The following is a 14,648-nucleotide window of genomic DNA, read 5'->3' as shown; positions in this document are numbered from 1 at the left end:
CACACTCCCCCTGATATGACACTGCATATTTTCAAATAAAGACGTACTATTACAGAGTTGAACTCAGATGAGGATGAGGGTTCTACATTGGAGAAAGAGAACAGAAGCCCTCCCCGCAAGTAACATCCACTCACGTATAAGAACAACGCAGCTGCACCAGACATAAAGGCAAAAGATGGCACCGTATGGAGGCAGCAACAGGTCAGGCGTCATCCTGCCACTCAGTCTGCCCCACACGTGTCCTTCAAAGAAAAAACAAGGCTTACTGAACTTGTCAAAGTATTACACAAAGTCCTATTTGTGATTATGTTTTGTGATGGTCTTTATATTAAGAACATTTACTGTACATATTACTTATGTAAAAGCCAGATTGAATGTTATTTACCTTGATTTATTTACTTATCTTCCTACAGCGTAAAGTGACAAGTAGACTGCAGAGTTTCCTGTGTTTGATCGACACGGGCATGCTGACAAAGTACATGTGTACTGAAGTGACTTTAGCTGCAGGTGGAAGCTCCTGTTGTTATGGTTCTGCCTTTGTCCAGAAACGGTTTCACAGGCTTTATGAACTTAGTCTCGGAAAGTCTTTCTCCTGGGGGACGACTGGGATCTTTTCCTGAATAAGAAGTAGCATTGCACATGTACTTTATTAGGAAATTAGTACTTACTTACAGTTGCGTAGAGTGCGACAGGAGCTTCCACCTGCAGCTAAAGTCACTTCAGTACAAAACAAAAGACACTGATGGAGAGATGTGAATGAATTTTAGGTGTGCCGGGATAGTGGGAGTTTTTTCGTAGGCTTCAGGGATTCTAGTGCTAAGTGAATCTAAGTGAATAACTAAAATAAGTTGAAACTATTATCTAATTGTAAATGCCAAGCATTCCATACCCGAATATGTGGACCACAATATCAAATCAAATTTTATTCTTAAGACATTTATTTTGACACGATACCATTAATGTTGCCTTGATAAGTCTTAAATTTTTCTAGCCATCAAGATGTCGCTTTGCTTGCGTTTTTGGTTTTGTGTAAGGACTAGAGAGAATCAGTGGTGGGTTTATAGTAAGAACCCCTGTGAGCATAGCCTTTTCAGTGGCACATTTTGCCACATTCTGCTACAATGTCTAAATTTACTCAAAACCGTTACATTTTCTAGGTGAGGCCCTGAAATAAAAATTATTAGTGGTTGGAGTGAAATAGATCAAGTTCATCAGTTTATTAGGACCAATATTTCCAAAGTTGCTGTAGACATGTTCTGGGCGTTTTGTTAATTTGAAATCAGCAACCTGTTACTCAGAAATATATCTAATGATAGAAGTCTGTATATTGCAGAATTTTAACAAAGGTACAGTTTTATTTTAAAACTGTTTTGGTTTTCTTAGTCATCAGATATAAAGCTCTGTCTGGGTGCTCATTGTGGACTAAGGCAGATTTCAGCTGTTAGCTTGCCATCAGTTAAACTCGGTAGATGGCTAATGATTATGAAAATGGATGGCATTAAAGTAACTAGTAATTTGCCAGAACCAGGCTATAGTAACAAGTGCTTGGGTGTTTGGTTGAGCATTTCATTATACTTTTATTTTGTTTGCCTTCCTTACAGAAGCATCTGCAGGAGTTGTTAAGAAATGAACAGGCAAAAAGCAAAGAGTACATTAGCATGATGAGACGAGATGATGAGAAAATTAATCTTGTGATGGTGAGTAGCTTCATTTTGTGTGGGTCCCTTTATAGTAAGATTGTAGCAAAAGTTTTACCCAAATTATACACAAATCATGCTTCTTCATGGTACATCAGTGCTTCTCAAGTTAAGTCCTTGCAATCCCATTGTGGTGGCAGGTTTTTACTTCAGCCAGCCAGAAAATTGAGTGATTTAACCTGTAATTGATCTCATTGTTTACTTAACTGATCTTATAATTTCTTCTTTTGTAACCCTTCATAAATTTGCAGTGGTGTGAGATTTACATTTTTTAAGAAATTTAGAAATATTTGGATTTTATGCCATAGTTTTAGATGTTAAACACCTTTTTCATTTTCCCAATAATTCATCTGTTGTATTATCAGGATGGAGTTAAGGGCATTTTCTCCCTTAATAGTTTCTTAATAATAACAATTAATGAGAAGCAGAGTAGACTTCAGGCTAAACAACACTGAATGCTGAAAAGCTGAGAAGACGTCAGTGTGAGACCCATGATCATGGTCATGCTCATTAGTAAGTAAAAAAAGAACCCTGGAAATGTATGGGAATCCTGATAATGACAAAGACAATTTAAAAAATTGGTAAAATATAATTGCCCCCTTGTAACATACACAAACACTTGCTACATACCAACAAAAATTTAGCAGACCCATGTGAATATTAAAAAATAAGCCTTGTAAGGAAGTAGGGAGGCTTTTGTTTCAAAAAGAAAAAGATAAATGCTATTACTTGTAACTTGGATGGATGCAGCCATTTCGTAAGACAAGAACTGACCATGGACAAAAAGCCAAACCATTGCAGGGCACCCTCACTCAATGTGCCAGGTTAATCATCCCTTAACCATGTGTCTTTTTGTGTTGACGAAAAACCTTGAGAATTCTGCCCTCACAGGGGGTACAGGTACAAACTTTACACAAGGAAATGTGCACAGCAAGATTCAAATGCAGGGCTTTGGAGCAGCGGTGATGCCAGATTGTCACTTTTTATGTAAAAACAATGTTTGTCAATACTCCATCTAATGCAAATTAGTCTTGAAGTAACTGAATCTACTGTATATTCAACAGTCTTTAATTGTGAAATATTAACAACAATTTCAACATCATTTCTTGTAGTCCAAACTTGGATTATGCACAGTAGTTACACTACTTGTCTGTTGATTCTCTAATAATTTAATAGATCCAAAAATGGTTTTATGTATGTGTGTAAATAATACACATTTCTACTGTTCAGGTGATCTCTCTTGTCAGTTCATAATTATGTTTATGATGCTGCGGTGAACTAACTAATTCTTATTAGTTATAAGTGATTGTTTGGGGACATGTTGAGGACATATGACTGTGGTTACATATTCTTTGCAGATTTTTTTAGTTTATTTTACTCATTTTGGGACATGCTGGGGTGCCTACAGCCAAGTACCTTCCCTCCTTCTACAAGAAGATGACAGGAATGTGCCAACTGCTCCTTTGATCCTGTACTGTACAGCCGTGGCCAAAAGTTTTGAGAATAACACAAATATTAATTTTCACAAAGTTTGCTGCTTCAGTGTTTTTAGATGTTTTTGTCAGATGTTTCTATGGCATACTGAAGTATAATTCCAACCATTTCATAAGTGACCCTGTGTTCGGATTCAGCGGGTTGGTAAATGGATGGATGGATTACATTAATATGTTTATGCAAAGAGTCAATATTTGCAGTGTTGCACCTTCTTTTTCAAGACCTCTGCAATTTGCAAATAAAGAATGGTACCAAAACATCCTCTCAACCATTGGCTTGGGGAACAAAACATCGAAATTTGGGGTCCATGACCAGGAAATTCCCTAGACCTTAATCCCATTCAGACCTTGTGGTCAATCCACAAGAGGCAGGTGGATAAATAAAAACCCACAAACTCCAAGCATTGATTATGCAAGAATGGGCTGCCATCAGTCAGGTTTTGGCCCAGAAGTTGATTGACAGCATGGCAGGGCGAATTGCAGAGGTCTTGAAAAAGAAGGGCCAACACTGCAAATATTGACTCTTTGCATAGACTTAATGTAATTGTCAATAAAAGCCTTTGAAACTTATGAAATAGTTGGAATTATACTTCAGTATACCATAGAAACATCTGACAAAAATATCTAAAAACACTGAAGCAGCAAACTTTGTGAAAATTAATATTTGTGCCATTCTCAAAACATTTGGCCACTTGGTATTCATGTACTCAGTTGTGTCTCCACAACAGGGTTTGTGTCTTGAGGAATATTTGATCATACAAACAATGTAATGTTTCAGAAATTGACTGTATATTAACCTCAGAAATGTCTTTTTTTTCCATTTTAGTTGTTAGTTCAATCATTTTTGATGATATTATAAGAAATCAAGAAATAAGTTTCTTGATTCTAAAGAGCGACCCAAGAGTTTGCCTACTTTAAATGCACAGGGTGGCACTGTTTTGCTATATTGGCTTCTTTGCTCCTGCTGTCAAGTATGAATGCCTTAAAGATCAGAAATATGACCAGAGAGCCTGTCCTGCTAATGGTGAGACTAAACACAGTATGCAAGTAAGTGCACATTAAGTTTGATTGAGGACTCAATAGCAATTTCATACGGACCTCTCTTCCCTGAGCAACTTGATTTTTTTTTTATTCTATTGTTAGTGCTAATACCCCCATCTTAATTAAACGTCTCAGTTAAACCCCCTGCAATTAAATATAAAATTGCTCACTCTAAATGCACAAATAAAGTATAGTTAAAGTAACATACAATTAAAAACAAAAGAAGCTATTCAAATGTGTAATGTGTACATAGAAAAAATACTAAATACTCTTTTGAGAGTGGTTCTTAGAGACATAATATAGTAGTATGTAGAGATGTCACAATTCCAGAGTTTTTGCATTCAGTTAAAATACTAGTTAAATCTTTCAATACTTGATATCCATTTAATATTACAGCTAAAACCGTAGTCGCATTCAACCACTTTTAAATAAAAGTACCTTCATTATTAAAGTAAACAATATTGTCCCTTTTTCTATAATACGATATATAAATAACAGTAAAAACAACTTTAAAATGCACTTCTATCCATCAAGTAGTTACCCAACTATCATTTAAGTAAATTAGTGTTGCCATTCATAAATATCAAAATACAACACAGCGCTTGAATTTTAATATGTGATAGGCAGGGCAGGGTATTAATCTTGCAGGGCTTTCAGTATAGGGTTTATAAAGAATGTTATCATGAATTACCTGATTTATTTTATCATTAACACATTCTAAATTTGTTTGACATTTAGTCTCTAGCAACTGAAAAATACTGCTTAAAATCAATACTAAAAGTTCAAATGTAATCAATATTATCTACTGCTAAATTAGTGAAGTCCAAGATAATTCAGGATATTTTCATTTAAACAAAACTCTTTAAAGTTGTTTTTCAAATAAATGCTTTTAAATTCTAACTAGTCAGAAAATCACTCTGTTAGGTTTGTAATATTTGCAATTGTAACATTATATTTGCATAATTAGCTGGTGTGATGGACTGCTACGGCCCTTTTCTGTCTGGAGGGCCAATGTACTGGAGGGACCGAAGGAGTAGACGTGCACAGGACACTGCCACCCCAGAGCGCTAGATGGCAGCCCCTCTGGGTTGCAGCGGCACCTTGGATTCCTGCGGGGTTCCATAGGAGTTGCAGTTTGGCATTGCCCTTTTGGGTTCCACCAGGGGAGCCACAGAGCCCTACTTTGTGTTTCCAGAACACCTGGGAGTACTTCCAAATAATGCTGATGAGCCACCTGAAGTGCTGTCAGGTGCAGCATATAAGGAGCTGACTCACCTCACTCGAGGAGCCAGAGATGGGAGAGAAAGGATGCTGCCGCTTGCCTGAGGAGGAGTGAAGGCAGAACGAACAGAAGGAAGTAGAACTGCTGTGTTTAACAGTGTATTGTACTTTGTGCTGGGACTGTGCATTGGTGGGGAAACACAAGGAAAGTGTTTCTAACTATAAATAAATGTGTGTATTGCTGTACTTCTGTCTAGTGTCTGTTGTATTGGGTGTTTGGGGCTGCTGGAGCACCCTGGTGATCACACTGTTTTAAAAACTTACTAAAGAGTAATATTTAACAGATGAATCAGATTAATTCAAATTTAAAATTTTCAGATGTCACAATTTAAAAAAAAAAAAAATTTAAAAAGTCACAAACACCTGGGGCCTTATGTGTAAAAAAACTTTCATAGATTCCATATTAAAGTTTTCCTTACACTAGAAAGGCAAAAATGCTATATACACCAAAAAAATAAGATTCATGACATTTGAAACACAAATGCACTATGTTAAGTGCACTAAATCTAAAATAAAGGGTATTGTTTCCTCAGTTTTTAAAGCCACAGTTAATGTAAATGTGTTAATTAACTAGTTAGGTGCATAGTATAGTGACACAGTGGTATTGCTGCTGCTGCCACCTCATAGTAAGGAGTCCTGGTCCTCCCTGCTTGGAGTTTGGATGTGTGTGTGTTTGCGCAGGGGTTTGCTCCAGTTTCCTCCCTTAGTCCAAAGACATGCAGGTTAGGTGAACAATGCTAAATTGTCCCCTGATGTACGTGCGTGTGTGTGTTCATGCCATTGCTTTCTCCTGCCCTTGATAAGTGGGTTTAGTGGATGGTTGGATCAACAAATTACTATTATCTGTCCATCCCAAAACAACTCATAACTGCACACTGTCAATCTTTAGAACAGAAAGAGAAATACTCTGTTCAATTTCAATTACAGGTTAGTTCACTGGGTATGACGTTAATCTGCATCCAGCCCTGTAAGCAGGTCCTCCAACTTACAGGGAAAATTTAGAGGTTGGTGGCAGGATTGGCACTCCAGCCACCTTAAAAAACCTTACACTGTTCCAGTGTGGTGCTGAGGTGTCACCCACTTCACTCGGGTCTTAATCCAGGTGGTTTGTCATGTGGCGGGTGCTGTAGTGCGCCATCAGCGCATACTTCCATCCTCTCCTCCTCCTCCTCTGACTGTTTCAGATTTAGTCTGAGAGAGGCATTTTCTACTTGAATATGTTGCATACAGTATGTTCTTCTTTTACATGCTTGAAACTCGCTTCTCTTTGCCAAACAGTTCCTTGATAGTCTGTACAATGAAACAGTAAAGTTTGTGGCTGCAACTTATGCCTGCCTATACAAACACAGTGTGGTGGTCTGAGCAAATCTCCATCACACATGTCCTGGTGTAAAATATTTAAAAAACAAATATATGATATCGGACTCTTTAATGAAGCAAATACATAACAGAAAACACTCCAACTTTCAAATCAGTTAACTAAGCTGCACCTGAATATTACACTATATGTACATTTTCTAACTTCTTAAAATATAACATATTTTACCATAATTGAAATACATGGACAAACAAACTTAAAAACAAGTTTTTTACCATTTAAATATTGTTAAAGGTATTTGTGTTCTTTTTCATGATGATAACTGACATGCAAGCCAAGTTAAATATCCTATTGCCATCATTTTGGAGATGTGTGCTGAATTGGAGCCTGCATTAAAGAGACTATCCCTGTTCTGTTGCAGGTTTACAAAATGGTTGTGCAGAATGTGACTGAAATACACAATGAAACAAGACTTTCTTCTGTTCATGTCATAGTTTTGTTGTTGTCGTTTTAGCGACTTATTTCAGCATAAGTGTGCATAGGACTTATGGATGGTCAAAACATTCCATTTAGCCAATTTTTACCCCAAGAAGTGTTTTTTTTTAAACTCTGACTTTTGTGTAAGAAATGGCCTACGCCTGTTACCGAACATAAGCAAGCTTTATACACAAGGCCCCTAGTGCTTTATCTGTCCAAACATATCTTCCTCTGTTTACATTTGTCCATACTTTAAGGCATCCTATGTGAAATTAAGCTTGTCAGTTTTACATTAATTCATTATTTCAGAACTCTTGTAAAACAGTTTTTGTTGTGCTATGTTCAGATTCTCTTATATGAGCGATCCGCTTTTTGTTGTATTTTGTTTGTGGTTATCGTCCATCTTCATCTTTTGTTGTTTGAGGCACAATGTCGTGGTTTTTAGCACTACTGTCTCAAAGCACAGATCCCATGTTTGGCCATAATAATCACTCTGGCACAGTTGGCAAATGGTTACCTAACCCTCATGGACACTTAGAAGATCATTGTGCCGTTGTAATCCACTCAACTAGTTCACTTCCTCCTTCCCTGTTGACTTTACTGCATTTTGTGGAGTTTGGTAAAGTTTCCAAGCAGTTCAGTGATTTTGCCAAACACACAGCAAAGCAAACTCTGCATTGTTCATTCATCACAAATGCAGTGCTATATCCTCACCACTGTGAGCCATTTTTATATGCAATTTTTCCACCCATTTTTCTTATGTATTATTGTGCCTTCCAAAGTAATTTGTCTACTTGCAGTCATGCATGAGTGTTGTACTAATTTTTCACTCTGTGCTGTCAATGCTGTATAAAAGCCAGTTCTGGTATGTTTTGGAATTTTTATGGTGACTTAGTACTGAAGTGTTGATAAATGTGACATCCCTAGTAGTATGAATATACTGAATATTATGAATAGAGGATCAGATTATCTTAGCTTAATATAAGTTTTTCATTTCTCATCCCCATTTTTTCCTTTCTTTAAGTATGTTTATATTTTTAGTAAGAACACTTCACTAAAACATTTTTTTAAATATGCAAGATCATTTCTTATGAAACCTGTGGTCTCTTTTGTAGAGAAGTTCCTCCGAGCTCAAGCAGAAAGTACAAAATGAATTCTGTGCCCTACACCAGATCCTATATAATGAAGAGCAGGCAGTACTGGAAGAACTAAGAAAGGAAGAAGATGAAATGCTGAACAAACTGGAGAGACACATGCAGGAACTGAAGGAGGCTGTGAGGCAGGCTGAGGAGAAAATTAGCATGATTGGAAACTCACTTGATGCCATTAAAGAGAACTTGATGGTGGAGGTGAGTGGAGAGCTAGATAGCCACATACAGTAGATGTTCCTGCTTAGGGCATCTATCAAAAGTGACATAGTCATGAAGGTTATAGATGAATTTGACAGAGAACAAATTGGGAACAAAACAGAGGAAAGATGAAGGAAAAGGGTACAATGATACTTTTTAAAATTTCTTCACAGGATTTTCATTTAAAAATGAACTTTTTTATTTCGGGATGCTGCATTATATGTTGGAGTCAAAATATTGCATTTTCTCTATAGCCTGATGTGTAAGCACTGTGATTAAGCATGTTGACTTTGCATGTGCACTTCACCATGTTTACTTCAATTTACTGACCTTGTTACACTGGAGTACTGAAAAACTGAGCAAGGATAAGGTAAAAAAAAATGAAACATTTGGTTGATTTCAAATGGACCCAAAGTGATCTCACTAATTTGGACTTATTCCTGGCCTAGTGAAGTTTCACTGAGTATTACTTTAAAAAGTGCTAATGCAGGCTTCTTACTAGTGTGTGTACAGTATAAGTAATTTTACTCGGCTAGCTCTCCTGACTTGTGTTATCTTCCATTTAGTATATGCCTGAACAAGTCAAGCAAGCTACTGTATTATTTAGTGGATTTGGAGATGCAAGATTTTTGTTAAGCCTCTAGTGATTTCAGGCTTTTTTTTCACTTCTAGCAAGCTCACAGGAAACAAAGACTTAAAAAGGGAAATGGCCAAAATATATCAGGGTTATTTGGTGAGTCCAAATTAGCCCCATGTGGATGTGTGGAATAAGGCCTGCAATGGACTGTTGCCCTGTCTAAGGATGGTAAAAAAAAGTTCTTATAATTAGCAAGATATGCTGGGTATGGTTTGATGGGAAATTTACCTCTAGCTGGGACTGATTAAATGCAACACCGTTGGACTGATTCAGATTTGCAATACGTCATGGAAAGGAGTATTTGGATTAATTTACAGTCATTTACAATGTAATCCTATCTGGATTATATACTGCTTGTATCAGTTGATCTTGGTATAATTTTGCTATAATTTTTAGTGTATGTCTGTTGATTAATATTTAAAACTTTCAATTGGTTATAAACTATACCAGTTTACAGATTCAACAATTTCTGTCAGTGTTCATCAGTTTAAAAGATATTTAGAAATGTACATGAGGCGATTGCCTTGTGTGACAAAACAATAGATAAATTGGGAATAGTCTGTTTGAATGCTTGAACAATACATAGTAGGTGGACAGTGTACATATTTGTACATATTTGTCAAAATATACAAAAGAAGTGCAAAACCCAGGCAGAGCTAAAATTTGTGGTTGGGGACAGGGAAGTCTGGGCTGACCTTCTTGGCCTGCAGTCATCGTGACCTTCACCAGGAAATACAGTTTCAGAAGATGAGGGTTGGTGAGCTTTGTTGGGCTGAATGGCCTGTACTTGTCACAATTTTTCTAATGTCAGGTTCAGAAATGTGCCATTTTTGGGTAAAGGCTGTTATAAAACATTTTTGTTGAAGAAAAATTAAACTCAATTAAATTAGACATTATTAATATAAGTCCATAACTGTTATACAAGTCTAGGGCAGTCAACAGCAACTCAGATTACCATTAAAATACTTTCATCTTTGCATTACAGTAAATTGTCTGAAATCTGACAATAGTTCAAGTATCGCCATTTTTTTGATTCATTTAAGCAAATTAAATATGTTGCTAATAATAATGATTTAGGTATTGTCAGATTTACATTAAATTATGTAAAGCTTGAATACCAGAAATAATTTGTAATTTGAGCTTTTCTGTTATCTTTGTATTCCTTCATCTTATTGGCTAGGAGTCTGTTTGGCTGGTTAGTTGTGCTCAAAAAATAAATTTGTACTTTAAGGTTGGGGCTTCATTTGCATGGTAAAGTAGTACATTTTCAGGATAACAATGTGCTGTTTACACAGTAATGCATATTATTTATTTGTTTAAGTCACTAACCATAGTTTAATTTTTGTTTCAGGTTGCAGACTTAAATACTAGGTAAGTCGTTATTCCAACAAATTGTTGTTGCACTAATACTGCCATATAGGGAAGGGTTTATTAAACACCTTCTCAAACTAGCCTTTTTTCCCTGTTGAATAAGGAAGACTGCCTGGCCTAATGATTATCTGAAGACTAATGTCTGCTTATTTTTTTATTTTAAAATTGGGTCAGTGTGGAAATGCAGTAACTGTGTCCTGTTTTTAAATTACACTCTAGGTTGTTTTCTGAGTGGAGTTTGTACTTTCTTTCTGTGTCTGTATGGGTTTCCCTCCCACAACACAGAAACGTGCAGATTACATTAACTGGAACTTTAAAACTGTCTGTAGTGTGAGTTAATGTAGATGTGTGCCTTGCAATAGGCTGGAGGCCTGTCAAAGGCTGTTTCCCACCTTGTTCCTAGTGTTATAGAGATTAGCTGTAGCTGTCCTCAACCCTGAATTTTTAAGCTTAATCAAGAATGTGCCTATTATCAAATATTTTATGAAAAAATGCATGAAGATGCAAAAGTAATGACATCTGTTAGTCAGACAGAAATACACCCGTCAATAAAATTTGACATTGACTGTCAGTCACAATGAAAACCAGTCAACAGTTATTTAAAAGTATTTTTTCTACTATTAAAGAATAATGTTAATTGTTACAAGTAATTTTAGTTGTAAATGTAGCAAGCTGCCTTTCAACCCAGTAAAATAAACTCCAGAGACTTTGCTAAGTTGCTGCCATTGCTGTTGTCAAAATATTTAACAAATTAATATTGGCTAGTTATATGAAGGTTTTCAGGTTGTTGGCCAACTGAAATGTAAAACAAGCTTGGTTTTAAAATTTCTGTAATACACTGCTAAAAAAATTATGGGAACACTTAAATCACATAATTGGATCTCAATGAGCAACATATTCAAGTGGAAAATCTTTACTGAGTAATACTGTGTAATTTATAGATAAGAAAATGATGTAACAAAGGTCAATGAAAACCAAAATCATCAACCCATTGAGGGTTAGATTCAATGTTACACTGAAAATCAAAGTCAAAAATTGAAATTACTGGCAACTCGTAATGTAGCTCAGTAGTGTGTGTGGCCCCCATGTGCCTGCATACACTCCCAACAACGTCTGGGCATGCTACTGATAATACAGCGGGTGGTGTCCTGGGGGATCTCCTCCCAGAACTGGATCAGTGCATCACTGAACTCCTGGTCAGTCTGTAACACTACCTGGCAGCGTCAGGTGCACCGATACATAATGTCCCAGAGATTCTCCGTCAGATTCAGGTCTGGAGAATGTGCGGGCCAGTCAGTGGCATTAATGCCTTTGTCATCCAGGAACTGCCTACACACTCTGGCCACATGAGGTCAAGCACTGTCCTTCACCAGGAGGAACACAGGACCCACTCTACCAGTGTAAGGTCTGATAATGGCTGAGGATTTCATCCTGGTACCTAACGGCAGTCAGGGTGCCGTTGTCTAGCATGTGAAGGCCTGCGTGACCCTCCAAGGATATGCCTCCACAGACCATCACTGACCCACTACCACTTCTGGCACACTAACACTGAGAACATTCAGACAATGAATTATATAGCAGAAGTGTGTGAAGAAACACAACAGGGGCTCCTTTATACCAACGGCTATACACCTTTGTAGTGCCTCACTGAGACTGACAATTTCAGAAGTTTTTCTTTTGTTGCTTTTAAAATTTGTCTTAATTTTTTAGTCATTCTGTTCAGACCATAGTGTGTGTGTGTGTGTGTGTGTGTGTTTCTATATATTTATTTATTGAAAGAGCTTCTGTAAAAATCCAAATTTCTCCCTAGGGACAAATAAAGTTCTATCTAATCTAATCTAAATAGTTAACTAAAACATTTTAGATTTCTTTGATGGATATAATGAGTGTAATGAAATGCTAGTCCCAAATGTCTCACCACTCATATTCTAGATATTTAACTAAAATGCATTATTTCTGTTGGTGTGATTATTCTATGAACTTACATTCCCATTTGGGAAGCAGAGGGTAGCCAGAATGCATTTCAGAACACCTCCTGGGACGTCAGTTCACATAGTTAATTTTGCATTTTCTGTCAGTTTTGGCATATATCCTTATGAAATGTGTTAGACCAGTTAGACTGTATAACAGAAATTCACATTTGATTATTTATATTACTTTCTCAAGGTCTGTTGCAGAGGTTGGAAAAGAACCAAAGGCAGATGTGCCCTTTTTTATCAGTAAATATAGTGGACCCTTACAATTTGCTGTCTGGAAGAAAATGATAAAGCTTATTAAACCAGGTAAATCTAACAATCGTTCATTTGGCTAATGTGGCCTACCTCCTGTAATTGGCTGCTAGAAATGTATAGTGTAATTCAAGCAGTCTGTATAGATTTTCATGCAGTTTGTTTCTTGCTACATGTAACACTATATGACTTTGTTCAATTTTGTAGGCCTGACTCACCTGACTTTTGATCCTGATACTGCTCATCCTAACTTGATTCTATCATCAGACCAACTCTCAGTAGTGGAGTGCAATAAAAAAGTTTGCAGCACCCAGCACCCCAGACGATTTATACAGAGTGTGAATGTCCTTGCAGCTCAGAGCTTTAGTAGTGGTAGACATTATTGGGAAGTACATGTTGGTAACAAGACCAAATGGGACCTTGGTGTGGCAGCAGAGTCTGTTGATCGGAAGGCAAGAGTCAAACTGTGTCCTGAAAATGGTTATCTAACCATCCGTTTACGAAACAAGAATGAGTACTGGGCAGGGACACAGCCTTGGACCCCACTTTGCGTCAAGCATCTGCTGCAACGGGTGGGTGTTTTCCTGGATTACGAGGAGGGGAAAGTGTCCTTCTACAATGGTGAGCGTATGGAGCTGCTCTTCTCCTTCTGTACCAGCTTCAATGGCCCCATCTATCCTTTCTTCAGCACTTGTTTTAGTGATGGGGGTACAAATGCTGAACCTCTGCAACTATTCCACCTCCAGCTCTAGCCATTCTTTTGTTAAAATACAAGCCTTTTTTATTAAACTATAATATGGATATGTCATTTTCTGAGGTTCTGTAGAACTTTATGTTGGCTAGTAAGGGCATTTTTGTGACGGAATTGGGTTCATGTTGGTACGGACACCCATTCTGGCTAGACATGCTTACATATTCATATTCAAACGTAACACTAGCTTAATTTGTTGTACAAATTAAATTTATTACAATTTTGAAGCAGTTTGCCATACCTTCATGTGTAATTTAATGTTCATTATATTAACCATAATGCAAATAGTTAATCATTGACTGTTTATCTGCAAGATCATTAGAATTCTTTTGCCTGGAATTGTGGGAGTGTTCTTTATATTCCTGACCCTTTACCAATCATTGTAAGAAATTGTCGTCTTTTATTTGTATTATTATTATTCCACAGAGGTATTTAGTGTACAGTATGTTGGAAAGCAGCAGTTATAACTGTGCTATCCTTCCTTTTTCTGGAAGAAACAGGCCTGCTCAAGTCCATAGAGCAAGTAACTTGTTGAAGAGATGACCAAGTCTTGTTAATAATAAAATAAAATTTGTCAATACATTTAACAGAATGCTGCAAAGAGCTGATGTCTTTTGTTTGTCTTTATTGGAACTGGTTTAAATTGCATATACAGTTTTCACAAGATTTATTACTTGAGAATTTGACTTTCTTTTTAAGTTAATCCTTGGTACTTGCACCCGCACAGTATCACACACAAAACATGAGTATTTAAGCATGCAATGTCTTTTTGATTCAGTAAGTCTTGAACACAAACTAAGGAGCACAAGATGTTCATTTTATGTCTAGTATAAATATGCACAGGAAGCAGTACAGACTTAACTCTTTGAGGGCTGAATATTCTTTCCAAAAAGCATAGTTTCTGAAAAGCAATGGTTTCACACAGAAATCAATATAAAATGTCTGTTGCTGCATGCTGCGTCTGCCACTGCTAAGAATGTATGGCAGGCTTGCTACCAGGCTGTC

The 14,648-nt window shown here is 36.9% G+C and overlaps 1 protein-coding gene across 5 annotated transcripts in view; it reads left to right on the top strand.

Annotated features, from left to right (window-relative positions):
• trim105 (tripartite motif containing 105) overlaps nucleotides 1-14,198 on the top strand; it is a 61,914-nt gene extending 47,716 nt beyond the window's left edge. Inside the window, exons 3-7 of one of the 5 annotated variants that reach the window (XM_051934103.1) lie at nucleotides 1,602-1,697; nucleotides 8,423-8,656; nucleotides 10,645-10,664; nucleotides 12,831-12,946; nucleotides 13,100-14,194. In XM_051934103.1, the coding sequence (XP_051790063.1) occupies nucleotides 1,602-1,697; nucleotides 8,423-8,656; nucleotides 10,645-10,664; nucleotides 12,831-12,946; nucleotides 13,100-13,644 (1,011 nt within the window). In that variant the 3' untranslated portion in view covers nucleotides 13,645-14,194. Of the gene's footprint in view, nucleotides 1-1,601; nucleotides 1,698-8,422; nucleotides 8,657-10,644; nucleotides 10,665-12,830; nucleotides 12,947-13,099 lie in introns of all 5 variants that reach the window. The other 4 variants (XM_051934102.1, XM_051934104.1, XM_051934105.1 and 1 more) reach the window with 4 other exon arrangements.
• Nucleotides 14,199-14,648: the final 450 nt, after the last annotated feature.

Source organism: Erpetoichthys calabaricus, chromosome 11 (assembly GCF_900747795.2).
Source record: "Erpetoichthys calabaricus chromosome 11, fErpCal1.3, whole genome shotgun sequence".
Lineage (NCBI taxonomy): Eukaryota > Metazoa > Chordata > Cladistia > Polypteriformes > Polypteridae > Erpetoichthys > Erpetoichthys calabaricus.
This window is presented reverse-complemented; position numbering and strand designations above follow the sequence as displayed.